At 42.3% G+C, this 26223-nt stretch overlaps 1 protein-coding gene across 1 annotated transcript; it reads left to right on the plus strand.

Moving 5' to 3' along the window:
* Positions 1-962: 962 nt before the first annotated feature.
* slc1a9 (solute carrier family 1 member 9) lies at positions 963-22495 on the plus strand (the record flags this gene model as incomplete). Its single annotated transcript, XM_083931645.1, has 10 exons — positions 963-1113; positions 1608-1760; positions 3116-3369; positions 7670-7775; positions 10339-10465; positions 12619-12852; positions 13732-13926; positions 19513-19647; positions 19795-20242; positions 22313-22495. 10 exons carry the CDS (start codon positions 963-965, stop codon positions 22493-22495), a joined length of 1986 nt encoding a protein of 661 aa, XP_083787771.1.
* Positions 22496-26223: the final 3728 nt, after the last annotated feature.

A 26223-nucleotide genomic window follows, 5' to 3' on the forward strand; every position in this document is an offset into this window, starting at 1 on the left:
AGGCCGCTACAGAGTCACAAAAACTTGCTGGAACTCGGCCAAGAGACATGACAAGGTAACAACACATGCACAACATGTGATGTAATCAGGAGGAAAGTGGCATGGTCTGACTTCCAGGAGCAAGAATGTAAACAAACAATTTAATAGAGAATATGATGGAGACTGTGTTGTGTTCGCAAAAGCCTGAGAAAGGGAAAAAAAGACGTAATTTCCTCTGTTTCACCGTTCCACCTCCAGCACCAACAACATCTTTATCTTTCAAATCATTCCTCTTTTGCAAGTACAGTACATTTTCGTGATAGTCTTTCCTTCCAGGCATCCCGGACGCGGCATCGGTTGTCGTCTGCTTTGCCACACTACACGGGATAAAACGATCATTGATGCGGACGGATAATCAGGCTGATATTGTGTAGTCTGAAACTGGCATTAGGTCTCTCCTGAGGTCTTCCAGTATGGATTTATCCAAAGAGTAACTTCCATTCAGACCCTGTAACAGTCAGAGTTGTCAGCAACTTCAGCCTGCTGGGGGCCACGCCGCTCCTAACTGACCTGCTCTTTAACACACTCATTTGATTTATCTCTTCCTTTATCAGAAGCTCTCTATTGTGTTGTATTTAGATTCTGTTAGCTTCCATTTAAAGGATGATTACAGATTACATCTCTTGAGTTGTTTCTTCATGTCCTGTTTAGCCATGCATGCTGTGTTTGGGTCGCCTGCAGTCATGCTTCTTTCACTTCCCTTAAAAACCAAATGCTTCAAGGACATTCCTGTCGTGTGAACGAGTGGTAGGTACTCCTGGTTGTCCCTCATCCCCCCGCCCCTTTTAAAAGAGTCAGACAACTAGAAAGGCAACAATGTGAATCTCCACTAGCCACTGGCGAATTCTTTGTGCCGAATGATGTTGAAGCATGTATTCCTCCAGCCGTAAACCCATCTCTCTACGGCTGTCTCCACAGGCAGGATGACAAACCAGCCGACAGCAAACCAATCCAACACAAACAAGAAGGAGAAAGAAGAAAGCCAGCATGATGACAACACAGAAGTTGCGTATAAAGATGCAGGCCACTGCAGCCGCAACACCCACAACCTGCTGCTTGGACTCACCGTTTTGGGTATGCATGTGCTTGGAAAGTCTATCCATCTTTTATTATATTATTCTGTGTTTAACTGCAGCACATCTCCATCTGTTTGTGTAAACTGGATTGTAGTTGTTGAAAATAAAAGCGAAGAAACATTTGTGCTGCCGCAAATGTTAACATGCACGCTAGATGTCCAGACTATCATTTTCCCATGAGAGAAATTTGGCTTGTTTGAGACACTTTGGTATGTCTCCGCATAGCTGTGTTCTTTGTCCAAAAAAGACCCTGCAACGTCGAGGTCGAAGTCATTTGTCACCCAGATTTAAACCTGTTTACATTACAGAAGACAGTTCTCATTTGTCAGAGGTCTCATTCATGGGGAACAGAAGTAGGCCAGTGAGTCCACGAAAAAAAAAAAACAGAAACTGAGGGTCTGTCAGAATATGGTTTCTACATTTAACCCAGTACACACTGTGGTGGTTATTTTAACTTTAAAGAAACTTGATAATTCCCTCTTCTCTCCTCAGGTGTTGTCATGGGAGCGGTGTTTGGGATGCTGCTGCGGTACATGAAGGTGAGGGACGACTCCGCCCTCACCATGGTTTCCTTCCCTGGAGATATCCTCATGAGGATGCTGAAGATGCTCATCCTGCCTCTAATCATCTCCAGCCTCATCACAGGTGTGCCACGGCAAACATGTGCAAAGCTAAATCCTCAACAGTCCATTGCTCCACCTATATCAGCTCTTTCATGATGTAATGCATTTTATAATAATGACTTTCAGCTGACTAATGCTGACACTGCATATAAAATGCTAACACCCTGTAAGCCCGTTATAATATACTTATCACCATACTAACTGTATCAAACTGAAATGCTAAAATGTTACAAGCTAAATGTCAGCGTGTAAGAGTAACATTCATTTTATGCTACCAACCAGCAATACATCCAAATCAATTGAGAATATTATTTTCTCTCACATGAGAATTTGGTGATTTTACTCACAGTTGTGGTTGAAAAGTCATTAACAAGTTATTCTAGGACTCCTTGTGCTTTTAGAGTAGACTAATGCTAACTGCTAAACACTAACACACATGCTTAACATTTGCAACTCATCCTTTAATTATACACTCTATCAAAGTAAATGCATCAGTATGCTAACTTGTGCATAAGCTGGCATTTTCATGTTAGCAGTTTATGTTACTAACTAATGTTCTACTTACATGCTAAACATACAGTTAACATGGTGTTAGTAGACAATAGCTTGTAGCCTATGGTATCAAACTAGAGTAGCCTAATGCTAACATTGCCTGCTAAACGCTAGCACTCTGTAAGTATATTTATATGCTTAAAATTTGTCTATTAATATTTAACATTGCACATTGTATTAATTAAAATGTTAAATATCACATTCTAAATGTCAGTTTGTTAACATGCTAACAGTGTGTAAGCTAACATTCGTATGTTAGCATTTTAAGAGAAACTTTGTACTGCCAGTCAGCATTATATCCCAAATGTATCAAATTTATTGAGAACATTTTTGCTTTGGGACGTGTGTTTTGCTCACAGTTATGGTTGAAAATCCTTTAATCATTTACACTATGGAGCCTCAGCTGATCTATCAGCCTAATGCTAATAGTGCCTGCTAAACGCTAACATACTTAACAATTGTGTGTTATGTTGTCAAACTAAAATGCTAAATTTTCCCAAAGAAGTGAACAATCTTTTGTTAGCATTTAAAGTATTTTCAAATATTATTGACAAAGCTAAACACTAACGCGTAACTAAGGGAGCGTACCTATGTTCCCGGCTTTGTATGTGAACATCAGACCCTTTTTTATTTTTTCCACAATCAGTGCCAAATTCGTTATGTTAAACTAACTGCAACTGAGTGTACACAATATCAAACATGCTAATGTTACATGCTAAATAACAGCTAACTATACACAGGTGAACCCCCTAAAGTTAGCATATTAAGAGCATTTTTGAACCAGTTGCATTCACAGTCCATGATGTGGTCATGTGTCTCCTTCAGGGCTGGCTGGTCTTGACGCCCGCTCAAGTGGCAGGATGGGAAGTAGAGCCATGGTGTACTACATGACCACCACTGTAATCGCTGCCATCCTCGGGGTCATCCTGGTGTTGAGTATCCACCCGGGGAACCCCAAACTGAAAGGAGGCTCGTCGGCCTCAGTTCCGAAGAACCCGGAGGTCAGCAGTCTGGACGCCTTTCTCGACCTGCTCAGAAACCTCTTCCCTGAGAACCTGGTGCAGGCCTGCTTCCAACAGGTAGCCTTAGCATCTCAACTGTGTCTTAGGAATCATTACTCTTTATTTGTGCACACTGTACGGTTGTATGCATCAAAATACAAATGTAATGTTATGGGCTAAAGGACAGAAAGCACAAGTTCTGGTCAACATTCAACCCAAAGATGAAACAAACCAAACTACTTTGAGAAAGTGTTTCATTAGGGCGCACTCACACTGTCCATCCGTACCGTGCCCAAACAGGTTTCACAAGTAAAGTTTTGTTCGTTTGACCAGTGTGAGTGCAACCTAATTGCGGCACGCTTGCCGACTATGGACTGTTTGGGAGAGGTGGGCTTTTGTAAAGCACGTTTGCACATGTACGAGAACGAGCGTGCGCATGTTTACGAGCACGAGCACGAGGCCTACAGCTTATCTGACGTCATTTTATGTGCGCCTGTTGGGACATAGAAAAAAGAAGGAGGGACCATGCGCAGACATTTAAAACAATGGCGGCGAAAGGTTCACGTTGGTGTGATGCGGAGGTGGAGTGTTTACTGTATATTTGGTCGCATGAAAATATTCAAAAACAGTCAACAAGACGCACAAAAACTCTGAGGTCTATGGAAAGATTTGTAAACAAAGCCACGCATCGCGATGACGTCATAAATGTGTGTTACGGCGTGATGACGTATAGGCAGCAAGAAGCATTCGCAGAGGCCCAGGCAGTGTGAGTGCAAACGGGCCTGGAGGGGGGGACAAGTACCCTAAAGCAAGGGGCACGGTACGGACGGACAGTGTGAGTGTGCCCTTAGAGAGGCTTTCTGCTGTTAGTTTTAGTGTCCAGTATTGCTCCATGCTGAATAGGTATCATCCAGTATGCAGTAGCTTCAAAGTTTATTCAGCAGTTGACAACACAATCGCACCACAAGGCCTTTTCTTTGAGCATCACCGTTGAACTCAACAAACTCTGTGCAGATAAAGATCTTGTGACATCACCTAAATCAGTGGTTCGCTGCTACATTTTCATTTTTAAATGAAAACAATCTTCATCCTCACGAACATTACGATACTAACGTGCCTGAAAAACATATGGCAACCATTCACGGGGCATGCATTTGCCAGTGTAAACATGGTTTGAAGTTATTAATACCGCACAAGAATTATCGCAAATGACTTAAATAATAGCCTGCAGAATTTAACTGTACAACAGCTGCTAGCATAGACAACAAGGCCACCAACGCTTGTAATTTGTTATCCATATTGAATTAACTACTGGTAGTTGAGGCTTCTTTCAGAAAGTGTTTATGTGAGAGATTAGATTAGATTAGATTAGATTAGAATTCTTTATTTGCACCCGCAGGTAAATTTGGCTCGCATTGAGAGATATTCATACAAAACAATACAATAAATAAAAAACAGTAAACTAGTAAAAGCTACACAATTCTTCATCGACCCCATCATCAATCCATGCTGCCTCATTAAGTGCACTTAATATGTTAAGTGGCTACCCTCAAGTGCATTCATCACTAATCATCATCATCACAATCAACAATACTAACAAGACCACAATCATTGTCAACTAGTTCTTATTAAGATGTCTGATGGCTTCAGGGACAAAACTAGACCTGTGCACTTTAGATTTAGTCCTAGGTACGGTGAACCTGCAGCCAGATGGGAGGAGCAGGAAATCACTGAACAGGGAGCCGCGGCAGCTGTCTTATGTACAGGGCTTCTGGGCTGGGCTGTGTCTCACCGATAGTCCTGCAAGCCAATTTGAAGACCTGGCTCAGTGAGTTCCTGCTCTTTAAAGACAGGCTGCCAAACCATGCCACCATACAAAAACAAAGGACAGACTAAATAAAAGCACGGTAGAACAGCTTCATCAGTGATCGTTCAACATGAAAGTGAGAAAGTTTCCTTAAACAGAGAAGACACTGGTGTCCCTTCTTACACACAGCTTCACAATTTTCATCAAAGGTTAGTTTAGTGTCTATGAATGTACCCAGATACTTGTAAGATGATGATCGTGTCCTTGGTCTTTTTCGTGTTTATCTCTAGATGGGACTCCTCACACCACTCTATAAAATGGTTGATAACCGGACCATGACCTGTCTCGCCTGCCTGTAACAGGCTGATGAGGACTATGTCGTCTGCATATTTCATAATGGTTCTCCTATCATAGGTGCGTGGCGTAGGGAAGGACACAACGTGGCTGATAAGGTCCAATCTGGAAGCGAATGTGCATTAACGCCGGCATTGTGTGGGTGCTAGTAGTAAATTTTACATAAATGATGCGTTTAAAAACAAAACTATATTAGTGCGGATGTAGTCCAAGGTGTACACTCATAGATGTACCCCCTTCATACCCTCTTTTGTAAAAGAATTTCCCCTCTGGGATGAATAAAGTATAATTGATTGATTGACTGATACTGGGACAGGAAAAGTATTTAAAATACTTATACACGATGTTCATCTTTCAGACTTTTCTCCAATATTTGCTGTTTTCTTCTGGAACCCCTGTATGTTTGTATGTATGTGTTTGCATCTGTTCAGCCCTCAACAAAGCAGTGAAATGAAACAAACTAATGAGGTGAAATAACATGCACCTTGTGAAGTTGGCTCATGTTGAAGGCTCACAAGCAAAACAAAGATCAGCAACCATTGATTTAAAGCTCCAAAACAGCTACTAAATGGAACTTGAGGTGAGGTTGATCCAAATGAAACACTTTAAAGTTGAGTTAAATATTGGAGAGACCTCATTCTGTGAACCTGAAGAAGGTCAACGTGGACTACAGAGAGCTGTGAAGGATTCTCTGGAGAATCTGGTTGCCCTCCAAACTCCTTACATATGTTTTCTACGTGTGTCAGGCGAGATTGAGAGGGTGAATTGACTCAAAGGGTTTTAACTACAAAAGGATCAGAAAGGCCGCGGCTGCATGCACGTGAACAGGAGCCTCGTTGTCAAGTTAAAAAAAAAGGTTTTAATGCAAAAACAAGAAGAGCTTCTCAAATAAAACAGCAAATTTATGGCAACTCTGGAGATACTTTTCATTTCCCACCAATTTTGAATTTGATGGTTTTTTTAACATTCATTCTAGGCAAACAGGTAAATAGAGGTTGAATTTGGGCCATTTTATGAACCGTTTAATTCAATAAATCAATTATATATAATGAAATATCATGACCAAAAGAACGAGGTCGCGGGTACAAGCGGCCGAAATGTGTTTCCTCAGGAGGGGGGCTGGAGTCTCCCTTAGAGAGAGGGGGAGAAGTTCAGCCATCCGTGAGGAGCTCGGAGTAGAGCCGCTGCTCCTTTGCGTTGAAAGGAGCCAGTTGAGGTGGTTCAGGATCATCTAGTAAGAATAAACCCTGGGCGCCTCCCTAGGGAGGTGTTCCAGGCACGTCCAGCTGGGAGGAGGCCTTGGGGAAGACCCAAGAACAGGTGGTTCAGGATCATCACCCCGGATAAGAGGCTGAAGATGAGATGAGATTTAATGAATATATATATATAATGAAATAACAAACAATATCGTTGCTTGAAACCTGTGTTGAGTGATATTTCATTATATTTAAAAGATAAAAGAATGCAAAAGATGAGACATTCAGAATTTGGAATACCAGCTGAAGAATGAAGACTGTAATTTTCCGCGTGAATACTTCTGTTACAGTAATGCTCAGCTGGCTAACGCCGGACCCGACGGGGCTTCCGTTTACGATAATCCAGGTCTCAATCATGATGCGACTTCTTCTTCTGTCCAAATCCTGTTTTTTCCCTCCCCCCTCTTCTTTCAGTCATGCGTGTCTGAATGATTACAAGTGGTTCGTCTGTGTCCGACTGTGTGAGGGTCAGCCCCTCTGCTGCTGCTAATCTCTTTACATCTGTAATGCTACATCTGTATTTACCACAGTAAGGCATCTGCTGGGGAACACGGAGCGCTGCCCAACACCGGCCTAGAAACTCCTTCTCCCTGCAGCTTTCTCTGTTTTCTCCCTTTTGTCTTTCTTCTTCGCATCTCTCTCCCTCTCTATTTTCTGTCTGCAGCTCTTTTACTGCTTCTGTTGTTTGTACTCATCCAGGATTCATTGAAGTCATAAAAGGCATAATTGCTTTTGCAGGAAGGCATCGTCCTTCCCCTTTCAACCTTCCGTCTCCCTTTTCTTTCCCCTTTGTTTTCTTTATGTGAGAACCTCTTGTTCCACGTTTCGCCTTTTCTTTAAACATGAATTTGAGTGCGTTGTGCTGCTGCCAGGCTTTTGTCCGCACACACACAATATGAGAGTTAATTGGAATCATGTTGGTTCGACTCCCAGTTTGACAAGTCTTAATGTCTCCCTCCAGGTTCAGACGGTGCTGAAATCGGTGCAGATTGTAGCATCGAACCAAACCGAGCCCCTCATAGTGAACAAGAAGAAACTGGAGTACAAATGGGGCATGAACGTCCTCGGTGAGTAGATGACAGAGCTTAAATGTTCTTGTTTTTTGACAACTTTGAAGCTCACCACAGTTAATTTAGATATCCCTGTTGTTTGCTGCCTTGCATCAGGGCTGGGCGATTAATTGAATTTCATCTTCAATTATAATTTTGGCTGAAAACAAGAACAAGATTATTGTTTCCCCTTTCATTTATAGCGGCACGCTTCGTCTTCACTGATATATATAGTTTACCAAAAAAAATTGCTATATCTTCAGGTGTTTCATGTATTCTCTGTGACATCACCTAGAGGTTTCTGCAGAGCCCAAATGAAGTGGGCGACTCCTGGTGGCTCCGACTGTCGCCATCTTGGCAGTGTCAGGATTCTGCTCGCTCCCATCTGATCCTAAAATGTGCAGAGAGGTAGAGGACAGTGGAGCTGAGATTGGGCCGAACAAAGCTTGGCCTTAAACTACCAAGCTAGTGGATGGGGGTCATCCCTCTGTTCCCCGGTCACATAAGCCTCGCTGATGTAATTCAGCATTTTGTTAGGGTTAGGGTCAAGGTTGGGGGGTAGTGTTAGGGTCTACATAGGCCTATTTGCCCTGGAATTGGGCAGTATTTGTGGAAAAATAACAGACAGGGGAACATCGGACCCTTTCTGTGAAAAGCGGGGATCGTCGGAGCTTTCTTCAATGTTTCCCGGTAACATACAAAGCGGGAAACATAGGTACGCTCCTAGTAGATGCTAACAAGCTAGCCTAAGAAGCAAGCTAGACTACTTCAGAGAGCTGAGAACAGCAGCCTGGAGACAGAGTTACTTAGCCGCAGTATCATCTCAGGTTCAGGCAAAGCAAACCACAGCACCAGGCGTCACGGCAGGGTGGGTCCAGCAGCAGCTAAACTAAATCTTGAGGGAAGCACTGCACTTAATACGTGTCTAACAAACAATTTTGAGGCAAATCAATTCTCTTGAATTGAGATTACACTGACGCATCCACAAGCAGATAAGGATAATTCATTCATTCATTCAACTTCAACCGCTTGTCCCTATCGGGGTCGCTGGAGCCGATCCCAGCTGATATCGGGCGTGAGGCGGGGTACACCCTGGACAGGACGCCAGTCTATCACAGGGCACATAGAGACAAACAACCATTCACACTCACATTCACACCTACGGGCAATTTAGTCATAAATTGTGCATGTCTTTGGACTGTGGGAGGAAGCTGGAGAACCCGGAGGAAACCCACACAGACACGGGGAGAACATGCAAACTCCACACAGAAGGGCCCCAGCCAAGATTTAAACCCTTTTGCTGTGAGGCAACAATGCTATCCACCACCCCACCGTGCCGCCCTTGCAGATAAGGCAGATAATGCAGATAATTCCCCACACCACTGTTGCAAACAGTGCATAAATATATGGTCTTACAGGGGACTGTTTACAGCGCAAGGTTATTATCTCAAATATGTGTGTGAATACTGTGGGGAAATAACTAATAAATAAAATAATACTTCCAATTAAACGCAATATTTGCATGAAGAAATTCCCCAAGAGGCACCAACACATGAGTCACCAAGTCAGTTCAGTCTCTCTCATGCACGAACACGGCTGAGAGCTGAGGTGGTGATGTTAGCAGAGCAGACAGGCAGCTCGCAGCTAACGTTAGCTTCCTGTGACAGCACCCACCTGTCACTCAAAGCAGCCACGTCCTGAATTATGACAAACTTTAAGCTTTAATGTATTTCATCCCTGTACAATTGTGAAAAATAGTGAAATTAACTACAGAGACCAAAACTGTAAACTTGTTTATTCCTGCTGTAAAGTTGGCCATTTTAACATGGGGGTCTATGGGGAATTATTTTTATTTCTCATATATCAGTAGTTTGTGGAAGCATGCTAACGTAACAATGTAGTGAGCTAATTGATTTTAATTTATTATCTAATATTATTTATCTAAATATGTATATAGTTATGTTATTTATTTGTTTATTTATTTATTTATTTGCTTTATTGTATTTATCTTTTTTCAGTTTAAGTATATTTAAGTATATTTAAGATACACTGTCAAAAAGACATGTTTTAAAAGTAAAAAAAGCTCAATAAATATTTGATGTTTTCAAAGTCAATAAATAATTGTGATCTCAGATAGTGATGGATAATAATAATAATAATAATAATAATAATAATAATAATAAAGAATAATAATGATAATAATAATAAAGAATAATATAATAATAATTAAAATGAATAATATAATAATAATAATAATAATGATAAAGAATAATAATAATAATAATAATAATAAATAATAATATAATATAATAATAATAATAATAATAATAATATTAACAATAATCGTATAATAATAATAATAATAATAATAGTAATAAATAATAATATAATATAATAATAATAATAATAATAATAATAATAATAATAACAATAATCGTATAATAATGATGATGATAATAATAATAATAATAATAATAATAATAATAATAATAATAATTATAATAATAATAATAATAATAATGAGAGCTCCGGTACGTTTCCTCCAGTTCCCAGTGACGCGCTGCTTTGTCTCTTCCTCCAGGCTTGATCGGCTTCTTCATCACCTTTGGGATCTGCATGGGCAGGATGGGCGAGCGAGGGAGGGTCATGTGCGAGTTCTTCAACATCCTCAACGAGATCATCATGACGATGGTTTCCATGATCATGTGGTCAGTGTCTCCTTTTCCTCCCCCAGACGTGCGCGTGTGTTTGTGTGCGCTTCGTCCGCAAGCATGTGCAACATGTGTGTCTGTTTTTGTTCAACGGCTGCGTTGCTTTGACATTCTGGAGATACCACACACACACACACAAGTCAGTGACAGTGATTGATAAGGCGAGGACTGCGTAGATGAAACACATTGTGGGAACGAGCAGCAATGTGTCGGACATCGAAGACTGAAGAGGATAGAAAGGAAGAGGAAAAGGGAGGAAGAGTGTCACTGAAGGACACGGACAGATGGAAAGAGCGAGAGAAACAGGGTTTCCCTGGCACATGCTGAAGTCAGTGGTATGCTGGGGAGTTGCAGGAGCCGGGGCCCGGAACAATGTTGTAGGCTCCCAGGGGAGCCGGGGTGGAAGATCTCCAGAATGTAATGGATCCACCGACAGCAAAGGAGCCACTTGGCAGCAGAGCAGAAAGCAGATGCGGGTGGGAGGGACAGTGGGACGTGGAAAGATGCATGTGAGAGCATGTCTGCAGAGAGCAGTGCACGCCTTGAGGCTTCGCAGGACCCCGGCTCGTCGCACACAGAAAGAGAAAGTAGTGCCACTCAGAGCGGGGACGTAAACGAAAGGGGGGAGCAGAGTAGGCGGTTGGAAGAGAAACAGCAGGATGCTTGTTTTGCAGCTCTCCTAGGCCCTCTACATGTGCAGCTGGACACCAAAGGAATTGTGTCCTTGTTCGCATCACTCACACAGTATAAACAGATTACTCACGAGCCTACGGAGCTCGCCAAACACAGTGTCCAGTGTATACAAAAACACGTATCATACGAGGAACACATCCATCAAATCCTATACGCGGCATACTCCACCAAACAACTGTCACTGGATGCCAGGCCCCGGGGTTCAGCACGCAGCTGACCCGGGAGAGAGGGCAGGCCGGCCGCTGTTGTGACGGGACCTGCCCTGACTCGGACCAGGAAAGAGCTTAAAGGGGAACACCGCTTTGATTCATACGCCCCACTGCGGCCTGTATTCATGAATGGGAACAACTGTAGTCTAAAGTCTAAAGCTGGAAACCGAAGATCCAAGAATGTGTCGAGTCCTCCCGCAGTGAAGAGAGTTGCTTTGACAGTGAATAGAGATGGATTATTATAGGTGTTGGCCTGACATTTCACTCTGATTTAATTAAAATAACAAATGAAACTGATAAATGCATCAGATGCATTTTCATCATTGATTAAGCCTCTAGTCTACAAAAAGTCAAATATCTTGAGAATTTCTTTTTCCAATAAATGAATAATTGATTATTAGAATAGTTGCTGATGGATTGACGTATCAGTTAATCAACTGCAAGTTTTCACCTCTCAATTCAACTGTTATACTAATTAAAATGATGCTGCTCTGCTTTTTGGCCTAAATGAGATGCACCCTTTAGAAATGTTTAACCAGGAGAGTCCCAACGAGCAGCAGCAGCAAATAGAAACACACAGTTACAGACAGACCACACAAAAAGAGACACAATCAGCGCGTTGAGTGTGAAAGTTGAAGGGTTTTGGACTGAAGGTCATTTTAAATACATTAGCATTCGTCGATCAACAGAATTCACATTTGGACAATTGCTTAAATCAGTTAATATTTGTTGGTTCCAGTTTCCTGAATGTAAATATTTGCTGCTCTTTTTTGTATATACTGCATATCACCTGGGATAATACACTTTTTTTTAACTTTCTTTTCTATTTTAGATAGAAACAAGTCAACACTAGAAGATAAATATAGATATCAAATGAAAATGAATACAACAAATTAATTAAAATAGCATAATATAACATATAACTTGATATAACATAGCACACTCCATAAATATTAGATATATATCTAGAGAATGCACGATATAAGAATTGACTAGAATACGCTAAGTATAAAGTAAAGTAACTACTAGAATATATTTTTAAAAAGTAAACAGATAACATACTGCATACATTAGACAAGTAAAGTGCAAAAATCCCCATGTGCAGGATGTTGTAGATTTATAGATGTATACTCTTGCCTGAGGCAGTGAAGAATACATAAGCACATGTGCACATCATTTTGGAATGAGTCTTCTAGAAAATCTAAGATATGAACTGAAGATGGTGTGTTTTCCTAACTCTGTGTTCAGGTACTCTCCCGTGGGCATCGCCTCTCTGATCGCGGGGAAGATCGCGGCCATCGGGGACCTGGAGGTGGTGGCCAGGCAGCTGGGCATGTACATGGTGACGGTCATTGTGGGCCTGGTGATCCACGGCGGGATGATCCTACCTGCCATATTCTTCGCCATCACCAGAAAAAGCCCCATTAGTTTCTACTCTGGAATCTTCCAGGCGTGGATCACAGCTCTGGGCACTGCTAGCAGGTAGGACTGCCTGCAGGAAGGAAGTGTGTGTGTGTGTGTGTGTGTGTGTGTGTGTGTGTGTGTGTGTGTGTGTGTGTGTGTGTGTGTGTGTGTGTGTGTGTGTGTGTGTGTGTGTGTGTGTGTGTGTGTGTGTGTGTGTGTGTGTGTGTGTGTGTGTGTGTGTGTGTGTGTGTGTGTGTGTCTTCCTAGGCATGTGTTAACATATGTGTGTCACATGTTTCTTTTTTACAACATCTATTTCACGAGCAGCTGCTGCCGTAGTCGCTGTGATTGATCGGCGTGGCCTGCTGCTCCCTTTTCAGCTATTCGAGGTTGTGAAACGGTCGAATTTTGCATTTAGGCTGAAAAATCAGGACAGCGGAGCCAAATGTGTGTAAGCGCAGGCTATCATAGATGAGTCCCTGTCAGACAGATCCTGTGTTGTAAATGTCTGAGCCGGCGGATTAGTCGCCGCCAGCCAAACTGGCCCCGCTGTATCCCGCCTGGTTCGGTTTGGCTCGGCCTGCCTGGGAGTCTCTGCGAGGCTGCTGAAACCAACTGTCACTTTGGCACTTTACTGAGGCTTTAGTGAATATGGGTAATCCTATCAACGTTTTCTCTAATTATATTATGACCCGAGCTTAGCAGGGCCGGGAATCAAATTCCTTTAATTCACATGTTGGAGGATTGCAACAGTGGCCCGCACCAGCTGTTAGGAGGAGGCTGTCAGCCGACTCAAATTTCCTCTTTTTCACCCCCTTACCTCCCTCCTCACCTCTGCACTTCTGCCTTTCACCACCTGTCAACCCGTTCTCTATCCTTCAGCAGACACTCGGCTCCTGTTCTTTGTACGTCTGCACCTTCTTCTAACTGCTTGTGGGGCCTCCTTCCTTCTCTCAGTGCAGGAACGTTACCCGTCACCTTCCGCTGCCTGGAGGAAAACCTGAAGATTGATAAGCGCGTGACTCGCTTCGTGCTGCCCATAGGTGCCACTATAAACATGGACGGCACTGCTCTGTATGAGGCTGTGGCGGCCATCTTTATCGCCCAGATGAATGACATCAGCCTGGACACCGGACAGATCATCACTGTCAGGTAAGACACGTCGTCCTCGTGATGTTTCCCTGGTTGTGTGCATATATGTACATTTAAATCAAACACAGTGATGCTTCAGTTTCATAAAAATGAGTTTTTCCCTGCAGACCATAACTTGGCCACGTAACATTTACTACGAAGAGTTTCCAAAGAAGACGGCGAGGCCTTAACGTGTGTCTTAACATCCAAACTAGAGCTCTCTGAATTTGGCTTTTCAATATGAATATTTGACATTCATTCTGTTTTATGTGACTGTTTGAATTTGAATTTGAATTAATTAATTTATGTCGGTATATATCAGGTTTATGTAACCGAAAGGGTGTAGGTTGAAGCCAAAGCTTATATACCTCTACCCCTTTTACCTTAAAAACAAATATACTCATTAGTACAAAAGGATCAGATCACAGACATTTGAAACTAATTGTTACACAGCGCATAACCCAAAGTAGTGCAAAATCATTCAACTTAATTTCCCGTACTGTAACGAGAAGTGATGTCGTTCTTAAAAAGTCTTTTAAAGCCGACTAGAGTACAGCATGATTTAATATTTTCAGGACAATTAGTCCAGATGTGAACCCCTCGAACAGAAAGACAGGGTTGGTTTTTTTCTACAGTAGTTCAAGTCTTTGGTTTCTCAAATAATCATGGTCTTCTCAGGGTAGAACTGGACTCCTTCTTTTTTAACAGATTCTGGATATGTTGAGGAAGAAGTTTATGTTTTACTACATGGTTTGTATTGTAATGTAATCAACCAGGTCCCTGAATTTCAAAATGTTTAAGCGACTAATTAGTGGGTTGTGACGGTTTGCACTTGCGCGCCATTGTGCACAGCTTGTCAGATCCTCAAAGCAATTTCAGTCAAAAGCAACTGGACTTGGTTATTTGTCTAGGAAGACGTTTCACCTCTCATCCAAGAGGCTTCATCAGTTCATTTACGCATCTGACCAGGCTGGGACTGGACAAGGACCAGGACCAGGCTGGGACTGGTCCAACTAACCTCCTGTGACTCCAACGACTGTCGTCAAGACTCAATAGAGCACTAACAAAGTCGAAACCAACTTCCCACAAACGACTGCCACTCTAACGACGGTTGTTGGCACTTGGAGCACAAAGGGTCCCAGTGACATCATCGGCCTTGTGAGAGGTGAAATACCTGGATCTCCACACCTGGTCCTTGTCCAGTCCCAGCCTGGTCTTGGTCTTGGTCCTGGTCCTGGTCCTGGTCCTGGTCCTGGTCCTGGTCCTGGTCCAGTTGCTTTTGACTGAAATTGCTTTGAGGATAACGATGACCTGGACAAATGAGAATATTCTCAGGCATCTTGTCAGATGTAAATAAAGACAGCCTGATGCACAGACCACCATCTCTTCCTCTATTAACTGACCTAGTTAGTATCACTAACCTAAACATATCACAGGTTCCTTTTTTTTCATATAGACTAAAAGCAACAACAACATTGTTTGTTGGCATCTTTATTGCTTTTAGCTGTAGATCCACCACTTCCTTTTTAGATTACTTCTGATTGCCTTTATCTGGAAGTTACAGCCAGATGAGGGAGAGAGAGGGCCGCAGGTGGGAGCCGAACCCCGGCCGCAGCACGGAGGAGTATTAGCCATTATACATGGGGTGCAAGCTCTAACCCACATTCACCACTTCAAAGCAGAAGGCATAAAAACAACGTTATCTCGGAGCCTGACCACGTAAAGCCTCCTTCCTCCAGGCAGCTGCCTCCGTCTCACTCAGACTCACTCTGGGTGTCTTTGCTCGGGGTCGCCGATTGATGATTCGGATTCTTGAATTTATTTCGGGTGGCAGACGTAATCCAAACACACGCTGTGTACATCCATGTTGCATCACTATATTCCTGTGTACCTGTGCAAAAAATGTTTTTAAATAATGATGAATAATCGGTTTGACGCAGTGTGCTTTAATGCAACAATGTGCTGAGATGAACAACTTCTTTGAACTAAAGTAAAACGTAGCATTTCTGAGGTCTCAGCAGAACATGTCTAATTGGAACCAGTCTACTTGGATGCAACTGTTGCGGCCGCGGGGTTACAAATGAAGCTCAGCTCTTTGAAGTTGTTTATTGTATGTCTTTCATCGTTACCACTACATTTCAAAATCTAGATTTCAAAAGTTCTATTGTGTCATCTGTGGTGAAATTGTTCTTGAACAAGATCCACATGTGGTGTTTAAATCTTTCTGATGTTTCGCTTCTTAACATCCCATAATTAGCACTGCATATTGTCAGAATAGATTGAGATGTAACGCAGAGCTCTGAGATCGGATCAACATGCAGTAAACATCAGGGTTCAGACCAGAACAGTGTCCGGTCACATCTGGGACCAACATGTGTGTGAATAAACGCTTTCTTCTTCAGATATTAACATGAACACATGTACACTGTTATGTTCTGCAACTGTAAACCACAAGATTATACAACATTATACATTATGAAAATGTAATACGACAACTCACATTCTTTAGTTATCCGCCTACTGAATGGGCCTACCGGGGGGCCCGTAAAGTCAGGGGCCCTGACTCATAACATGTTAATGAAAAATGATCACAAAGAGATGCTAAATGACCACAGGTATACACAAAACAACCAAAAGTGACCACAAAGACACTTAATATGACTATAGGGATGCAAAACGACCACGAAAGGATTCAAAATGACTAAAAATAGATGCAAAACCACCACAAAAAGATCAAAATGACTAAAAATAGATGCAAAAACACCAAAAAAGGATGCAAAATGACTAAAAATAGGTGAAAAAATTGCCACAAATGATGCAGAATGACTACAAATAGATGCAAAATCGCCACAAAAAGATGCAAAATGACTACAAATAGATGCAAAACCACCACAAAAAGATGCAAAATGACTAATAATAGATACAAAACCACCACAAAAGATGCAAAATGTCAAAAAAAGATGCAAAATCGCCACAAAAAGATGCAAAATGACTTAAAATAGATACAAAACCACCACAAAAAGATGCAAAGTGACAAAAAATAGATGCAAAATCGCTACAAAAGGATGCAAAATGACTCAAAAAGATGCAAAACCACCACAAAAACATGCAAAGTGACAAAAAATAGATGCAAAACCACCACAAAAGGATGCAAAATAACTAAAAGTAGATGCAAAACCACCACTAACAGATTCAAAATGTCAAAAAAGATGCAAAACCACCACAAATAGATGCAAAACAATCACAGAAACATACAAAACAACTAACAATGTACGTATATCGACCACAAAGAGAAACAAAATGACTGCAAAACGACTAAAAGTTGAATAAATTCGGAATACATCCATGATTATCTGCATGTATCTTTGTAATGAAAAAAGTCAATATATCTACTATAATGTTAGAGTTAGCCTGCACTTAATCTATGTTAACCCTTTAGTAGTCCTATAGATAGTTACTGGGGTTTTAAACCTGCGTAATAACACTTGAATGTATCAAAGGAATATACTTTGCAACCACAAGAAAACTGTGCAGGAGATACTGTAATAAATGTCATAAAGTAAAACACTGTTTTCAATGGGCTCTAGTCCAGTTTCGACATCTTTTCACCTGCAAATCATCAAAAACCACATGTACTGGGCTAAAGTAAAGTCCACAAAACTATGATACATGAAGTTATTTTCACTTCATCTCAAATCCTCACGTTTGCGTTCCAAGCAGCTGGGCCGGTCACCCTGCGCACAAAATTCCACTTTTACTGTTTCATGTGTTTCAGATTTCTGTTAGCTTATTTATTCCATCTGATGCAAATAAATCACGGAACCGAACGAGTTCACACAATGCTGGTTAAGCTCATCACGCCAGGGGAAAGCTCTCTGTTTCTCAGTTAACTAGGATTTGGTGTCAGGTGTCTGAGGCGACTTTGCTGCACCGTTGCACCGGAAGGATGCTTTTTACGTCAACCAGCAAGAGCAAGAGAGGGCAGGAAGGGAGGAGAGCATGGAATAACCGCACCAGTATCCAAGAAACCTTTCTCCAGATACAAAAAGAAAGAAACTTGGTGTTTATAGGATTAAAGTTTTAAAAGGCGATCGATTAAACATGACAAGAGCACGAGAAGAGAGACAAATGAGACGAATGTTCTGCCCTGCAGCTTTAATTACTAAACACATCCGTCTTGTGGAGGCTGGAAAATGTTTTTTTTCTCCCAAAACTATCACGACCAATTTCTGAGAAGGGTTTTGAGACTGAAAAATTTGTCGAGTTAATTGGACCAATTTTGTTTATTGGCAGACATTCAGCTAACAGCTGTTTGTGAGAGTCAGTTAGAGAGTCAGTGATTTACACCGTTAAGTCTTCTCTCTCTTTTTATTTTCAAGTCTTAATTTTCACCATTGCAAAGAGAAATGTTGCAACTTCTGTGTTGCATCTGTAGCGACAGATCGCTGCAGGGATGGAGTATTTTCTGTAGGCCGACCCAACCGTTAGCATCACCCCTCGACAAACGAGACAACAAGATTTGTCCATTTGATTTTGGGTTAGTGCAGAAACTAAGTGGCCTCGTGAAACCATCCTGATCGCTGAGCTCCATTTTATTTTACCCGCAGATCAGTTTTTTCTGTTTGCCGCTGCTTTTCAGTAAACTGCACTGTAACTTCTGTAACTGTAACCATCTTCTTCTATATGTTTTAAATGGCCTTTTACGTGTTTTAATTCTTTTACATGTTTTATGCATTTTTCCCCAATGCTTTGAATGTTTTTATGTAAAGCACTTTGAATGATCTTGTTGTTGAATTGTGCGATACAAATAAACCTGCCTTGCCTTGGAAATGTGCGGCAGGGAAAATTTCGAGCGACCGAACCAATCAGTGTTGTTTTTGAGGTGGATTTAAGTGACGAATCGAGCAGCGACAGTTCAGTGTAAACAACATGGCGGCTTCCATGGATGAGATGAGCAGCTATGGAGCAAGCCGCTCACTAACTCTTTGTTCTCTGGATCTGAGAAGTTCAGCCATCCGTGAGGAACTCGGAGTCGAGCCGCTGCTCCTTTGCGTTGAAAGGAGCCAGTTTAGGTGGTTCAGGATCATCTAGTAAGGATGAACCCTGGGCGCCTCCCTAGGGAGGTGTTCCAGGCACGTCCAGCTGGGAGGAGGCCTCGGGGAAGACCCAGGACCAGGTGGAGAGATTATATCTCCACACTGGCCTGGGAACGCCTCAGGATCCCCCAGTTAGAGCTGGTTAATGTGGCCCGGGAAAGGGAAGTTTGGGGTCCCCGGCTAAAGCTGCTGCCCCCCAGACCCGACCCCGGATAAGAGGATGAAGATGAGTGAGATGATTGATGAGTGATTCTATGTTTCGATCTCCTAATCTTGTGTTAACCACAGATCTAAATTAAGGCATTTAACCAAAAACACATTGACAGGAAGCAAAGGAACTAAACTTCCAGGTTTTAGGACTCATTCCTGCAGCAAATAGTGTCCTCTCATGCATCTAACAAAAATATGTTGGACAATATCAAGATTTGAGTGCACCTTTTTCATTGTTAAAGTGGAACCTCTTTCAGGTCCTTTGTGAAAATGTCTGTGTTGTCTTCTCCCTTGTCCCCAGTATGACTGCCACCCTGGCCAGTGTGGGAGCTGCCAGTATTCCCAGCGCTGGACTGGTTACCATGCTGCTGATCCTGACGGCGGTGGGGCTGCCTACTCAGGACATCAGTCTGCTCATCGCTGTCGACTGGCTGCTGTGAGTCAGGTGTCTGAAGAGTGTGTGTGAGGAGATAAGGAGTCCGGAGCTTTAATCAGTTGGAATCTGTGAGAGGAGTCTTTAAAAGTGTTGGTGTTATTCAGCTTCTATTTCTCCCACTGACTCTGATGGTGTTTGTCCACCCAGTGACAGAATGCGTACCTCCATCAATGTGGTGGGCGATTCATTCGGCGCCGGCATCGTGGACCACCTGTCGAAGGCGGAGCTCGCCGAAATCGATGCTGCAGAAATGCAAATGCTGCCGCCAGAAGAGGAGCTCGATTTCATCCCTCCGCCGCCGATCCTCGCGGAGATAGACCTTATGGACCCCTTCAAACCCCCCGAGCTGCCGCCTCGCTCCCCTCGCCCACCCAAACAAAACCACCACAGCCACGTGCTCTCCCAGTCCCAATCCATCACTTACTCACCGTCCCGATCCACTGTCCGATCTCCATCACCGCGCTCCGTCCGCTCTCCTTCCCCGCGTTCCGTCTGCTCCCACTCCCACTCTCCCCGGCCTTTCCGTACTCATTCACCGCGCCTCCTCCGCAGGACGGAGGCGGGCTACTGCGCCCTGCCTAGCCACGATAACCAGGTAACTACCCACTGCTGCTTCTTCTGGCTCTAATGCTACAGAACACATTTTTTCTCTGCCATATGATGGTACTTTAAATGTGGTTTGAATGAGAGCATAAGGTGCGGTCCTGAATCATCCACGTATCATCTGTAAGTGTTTTAAGACACAGTGTTTTGAGTAAGAACACTCTTTACATGCATACATGTGTGTCCCATTTCAGGGGTCTCCTCCTTCTAAGTCCACATTTCATGATTGTGTACCATGTACCCTGTTTACTATGACACTCCTCTAAATCAGGTGGTTTACCCACTAACCTTCAGTCCTGCGTCCTTCGAAGCAGGAGGCGTCTGAGATGCAACACAGCAGCCATTTAGATCAGGGATATTCAACTGCTTCGGGCCACTTTTGAAAAATGACAGCAGGACAGGGGCCATCTTCTCATGCTGCTGCAAACCTCTGCAGCAGCATGAGATGAGTCCCTACACACAAAACAAAGCACCAATGGGCTCCTTCCTTTGGGATTGACTTTGGTAATCCACTTGAATGGACTTTACTATGAGAGGAGCTGGTACAGGGGCCAGTAGGTAAGTCTTTAAAACACTCTTTTAATAAACTCTGGCTTCACTAAATACGTTGTTGGTGCTTTGTTTTCTGTGTAGGGACTCTTCTCATGCTGCTGCAGAGGTTTGCTGTTATTTTCAGCAGTATCAGTGGTTAAAAAAGACCTTTGAATGCCTTCACCGTACTGCCCCGAGCTAATAAGTGTTAGCCACGTCCGGCTGTTAGCGACTCTCCTGGATTTCTCCGTTAATAGTTGTTACACTAAGGAAACTGTCTCGATGGTTTATTTAATGTATGTAAGTGCCGACCATGGGAGGATTTTTGCGCCAGAATTACACTTTAATATACATTAATAATATTTATGAGATAAAATGAATTAATATTTACTAAGATTAACTGAGGCTTCTGTCTTGGATCCTGTGCTGGCAATTTTTCTAGCGCAATTTTAGTTTTTATTCTTCACTCATGCATCAATTTATTTTCACTGTGAAGTAGAAAATGGTTGGTTGCGTATCACTGATTTAAACAGTCATTGTTGTCCAAAGAAAACCATTATTGCTGATATGTTTTAGGTGTTCTTTTAGAGGTTAAGTGAATTCTTTAGATAAATGGACGGTTTAAATAAAACAACGTTGGATTAGCAAAAGGATGAACTCATGAAAAGTAAATATTTCGGAGATAAATGCTTGTCAAGGCTAAAGTTTTATACCTTCTTGCTCCTTTTTTGTGATTAAACAACAGCGCATGTGTAATACTTCAGAGTTGGAATGATTATGATAATCTATTAATTGTTTCAGTCACTTTTTAAGCAAGAAAATCCCAAACTTCTTGGGTTCTCCAGTGTGAGGATTTGATGCTGTTTTATCTAAACATCTTAAGGTTTTTGGCTTTTTTTTCGCAATTTTTTGACATGAAATAGACCAAACGATGAATTGAGAAATTGGTCTACGGATTAATCAATAATTACTATAATCATTTCTTGCAGTCAGACATGTTTTTCAGGATGTTTACGGAAAGATTGATTTGCTTATTAAGGTATCATTTAATCTGAAATTGAATAAAAATATATCTCTCCTGCTTTGGTCATTACATTTTCTACGGCTAAATGGCAAATAGACCAAGTTTGTGGCTCAATCTGGATATTTTGTGGGAAAAAAAAGGGTCAAATTTACATAAAGAGAGAGCAAAACAAAAGAACATTTCTGTAGTTTCTCACCTAAAATAGTCCAACAAAGAAATTAAGCTTTATTGAGTGTGTGAATCTAGACGAGGGGATGCAAAAAATCTTGAAAATAAAAAGATTACAATAGATAAACGCGCACTCAACCCTTATATCGCCTAATGCGAACATGGTGAGTTTTAGCACAGAGCAGCAGAAATACATGAATCATTAATGTATGTTTTCAGGTAAATAAGTCTCTTTAAACCCTGATGCATGCCTTGAACATTTATCACTATACATGTGTAAAATTAACTTTTTATTTGGTATAATCTACACCTTCTCATTATGTCTCTTTGCCCTCTCAGGTTCCCACAATGCCTCGCTCCTACAGAGAGAGAGATAGGGAACGGGATCGTCTGAGGCGAGAGAGCGAAACTGAAGAGGAGGAGGAGAGAGAGAGGGTTTTGGGCGAAATAAGCGACGGCGAGGAGAGCGACGACACCGCTTACGATCGGAGGCATGGCATGCCGCCTGCCGACCTGCCGTGATTTGGATTTTTAACCAATAAAAAAGCTTCCCCATCGAGTTAGTTTCCGTTTTACGACAGCTCCTCCAGGTCCACTGTGGATTTCTGGCTGGTTACATTTCTACTTCTTAGACGCATTTTGAGTTCACTGCTCTTGATTAACAGAACTGTTGGATAAGTGGTAAATAAGCTCACTTTGAGCTTGATCAATATAGATGTTAAAATGTCGACGCGTCTCTTAAAACCAGGACACAAAGAGAGCTTCAATGGAGAGTCGTTTCCCTAGTTTACTCACGCCTCTGTCACCGTCTTGACTTGTCATTTCATAACCAAACTGTGTCTGAAAGTCCTAAAATTTGCCTGATAGGAGAGAGAATTGTGAGTCTGCTCTCGATGAACAAACTATCTCGGTGTTATCAGTCTTTTAAAGCACAACCACAAGTTATTAGTTGATCTTTTACCCCCTTTAAATCCTTCTCTTCTGCTTTTATTTTCCTGGCAGGAAGTAAAAAATGATTCAACTTAAAGGAATTCTTTTACATTTTGAGAATCGCGCTTTCTTGCAGACGTTAGATGAGAAGATGGATATAACGCCCGTGACTAAGAGTAATGTCTGTCTGAAAATTCACCTCCCAGCACCTCTCAAGATCTCTAAGGTTTGAGTGGTGCTGGGAGGTGGATTTTTGGTACAGTTAGTTGAAGATGAAGTCATCGCTGCAGGGATGACTTGTTTTTGTAGGTCGACCTGGAAGTTAGCGGCAAGATAATCTTCACAAATGAACACCACGGCTGAATGACTATGACGTCACCACCACTAATGTCCCTGGCGACATGTAACAGCCCCAAAATTCACAAGTGGGTTATTTACCAATGTATTTCACGTTGTAGAACAAACCGTGAAACTCTCTTGAGGTTGTGTTAACCATAGACCTTATTTCAAGCATCAAATTAAAAACCGATGCGATCTAGAGAGCGTCTTGTGATGAGATCACACCAGAAGCAACGCCGAATCGGTCCGGGGGGAGTGGAGGGGGGAATGGCCCCTTCCCTACTTTCTACCTGCCTACTTCCACGTACCACAACCAATCTTATAACTCGGTCTTTATTTTGATCTCAACCACACACCTGTAACATTTTATTACTGCATCTTGCACGGTTGTGATGCCATCGCGGTGACAAAATCAGTCAAATACCAGACTGGGTATCCCCGCCACCTTCTGCCGGTCTATTTCTCCTGTTTCCTATCCTTTTTTTCTGGATCTAATCGCCCAACTGGCTTTTTTCTTTATAATGTTCATTCAACATGGTGCAGCAACTGCTACCCATTGCAGTTTTAAATAATTTCAGTGGCAGGTTTACTTTGAAAGCCCTGGAACAATTCCTCCAAAGAAGGATGTTTTTGCTTTACGGCCGACTGATTTTGGTAAAAGTTTAATCTACCAGTGCACAAACGAATGGAGTACTAATCCGGATCGTTGGTCTGGTTGGTTGAAGGACTGTCCAATTGCGTGCAGCCATTTGAACTACGCCCGCTGCTTGTGCAAGAGAAAATGACAGCAGCCTTCCCAGACCAACATCGACTGTAGTTTGAAATTGGTCTGGCTTTAGCCAGGCTAGAAAAATACAGTAAACCACCTCTGCGGCACTTTTGATGGGTAGACGGCGCATATTCTGTGTGCAAAGTAAGACGCAAGGAACAGAGGGGTTGTATTTAGACTCTGAATTAATGGCGGGTATGAGGAGCAAGCGTTTTTTCAATCATAGTGCATCGTAACAAAAGTTTATCTCAAGACACTTTCCAGAAGGTCTAGACCCCACTGCATGAGCAAGAGCAAGTCACATTTCTGCAGAGGAAACAGACACAGGTTTAAAGGATATATTGTATCGATGTATGGGTATTTTCTTTAACGATTTACTTCATGATCAGAGGCCGCTTTCAGTGATTTCCAACGTTTCCACGCAAGCAGTGAAGTCTCTGCAGCGAATACCGTGGGACCTTTAAGCATAAAAACAGAATACCAGTGTCGCTGTCACGGCTGGTAAAAAACCCTTTGATCAGAAGTGCAAACACTCATTTCCGCAGCACTTCATTAACGTTTTATAATTAGTTTGTTTAATCCATACAAAAGGATGTTATATGTCGTAATATCTCGTGTCTCGGAGCAGTGAATGTCAACTATTCTCAGTCTGTAAAGCCTCAACTCGTTGTTTTTACACTTAGATGTGACATATAAGTGTAGAGGTTCTGTCAGACTGATTTTGTTTCCTTTAGAGCCAGGCTAGCTGTTTCCCCCTGTTTCAAGTCTTTGTGCTAAGCTAAGCTAACCGGCTACACCTTTATATTTACCCTACAGACATGAGATTGGTTTTCTTTCTTCTCATTAAACTCCCAAAATGTCAAACTATTCCTTTAAATAACCTCAAGAATACCAACCGGTTCATGTGTATGACAGAAATACACAACCAGCAGACATTATTTTTTATAATTCTCTACCTTCTCGCGTCTCTTTACACCTTCATCTTGGGTGCTCTTCTTGCACGTCCCCTCTCGTCTTGTTGTTAATATTGCCTCTATCATCTATGGTTTGTATTTTTTTTGTCGTCGTCTGGTGTCTGAAATAATGAGTAATAGGCAAGATGCTGTTTTGATTTTGTTGTATGTTTAAATTGACTAGTTTTACTCTAATTTATAACTCTTGATTGCTGTAAAATAATGTCATCAGTCTCTTCCTTCCCCGCTGCATTTTACATTTAAGTTCATCAACTGCCTCCCTCCATCCTTAAGTCTTAACTCAGTTTCACAGGTCCAGCTCCTGTGCATATTCTATGTAATAAAAATCTTCGAGATTTATTTAAAATAACTGCAGTGCTTTTGTGTTTTCTCTCGCTGCTTAAGTAACTCTGTACAATCTGCGGAGGGATTTGCAGTGGAAAGGGGGACACGCGTCAGTGTTTGGCGACTAAAGACGCAGGAGAAAAATCCTGCAGACAGATATTATTACTGGATGAAAAAACAATGCAAACAGACACACATGCACGCGTTACACACACGGGGCTGCGCTTGCACATTGATGAGACAAAGCCACACAGAGATACCAACACACTTAATCCTCTCAAAGAAGAGTTAGAGATGTGCGAGGCAGCACAGAGAGCGAGGGACGGTTAGAGGAATCGGAGGGCGGCAGATGGCCAGAAAGACGTCAATCCTTTTCATTCATCCCAGACAGCATAAGGACACCATGGGTAATTGCAAGGAGGACTGACGTTATAGCTCTCTGCACGTCAGAGAGGAGAGAGTGAGGTGGAGGGGAGGAGGTGAAGTGCTGCAGGTCAGCAGGGATCTGAAAACCTGACAATGTGTCTAGGTCCGCCAGGAAATATGTGAAATTCAAAATGTGTGATGAGGTTCTGGCTGCAGCACTAATCTGTTCTGTAGCATGAGAGAGAGCTCCAACACATGACACGATGATATCACACCATCTGAGGCAACAGGGGGGTCAGGAATTTAATCACTGCAGACATCATCATTGAGAGGAGAGGGTGTGTTTGTGTGTGTGTGTGTGTGTGTGTGTGTGTGTGTGTGTGTGTGTGTGTGTGTGTGTGTTTGCGTGCGTGCGTGCGTGTGTGTGTGTGTGTGCCAAACAATGAAAGTTTGAGACTAAAACTTTTACAGGGTTTCCATCCCTGAAGTGTAACTGAACTCAGTGAGGATTTATTTTCTGCACCTCAAAAACGGTGGGATGGAGAAAC

The sequence above is a fragment of the Echiichthys vipera genome (assembly GCF_963691815.1).
Source record: "Echiichthys vipera genome assembly, chromosome: 17".
In the NCBI taxonomy this organism is placed as follows: domain Eukaryota; kingdom Metazoa; phylum Chordata; class Actinopteri; order Perciformes; family Trachinidae; genus Echiichthys; species Echiichthys vipera.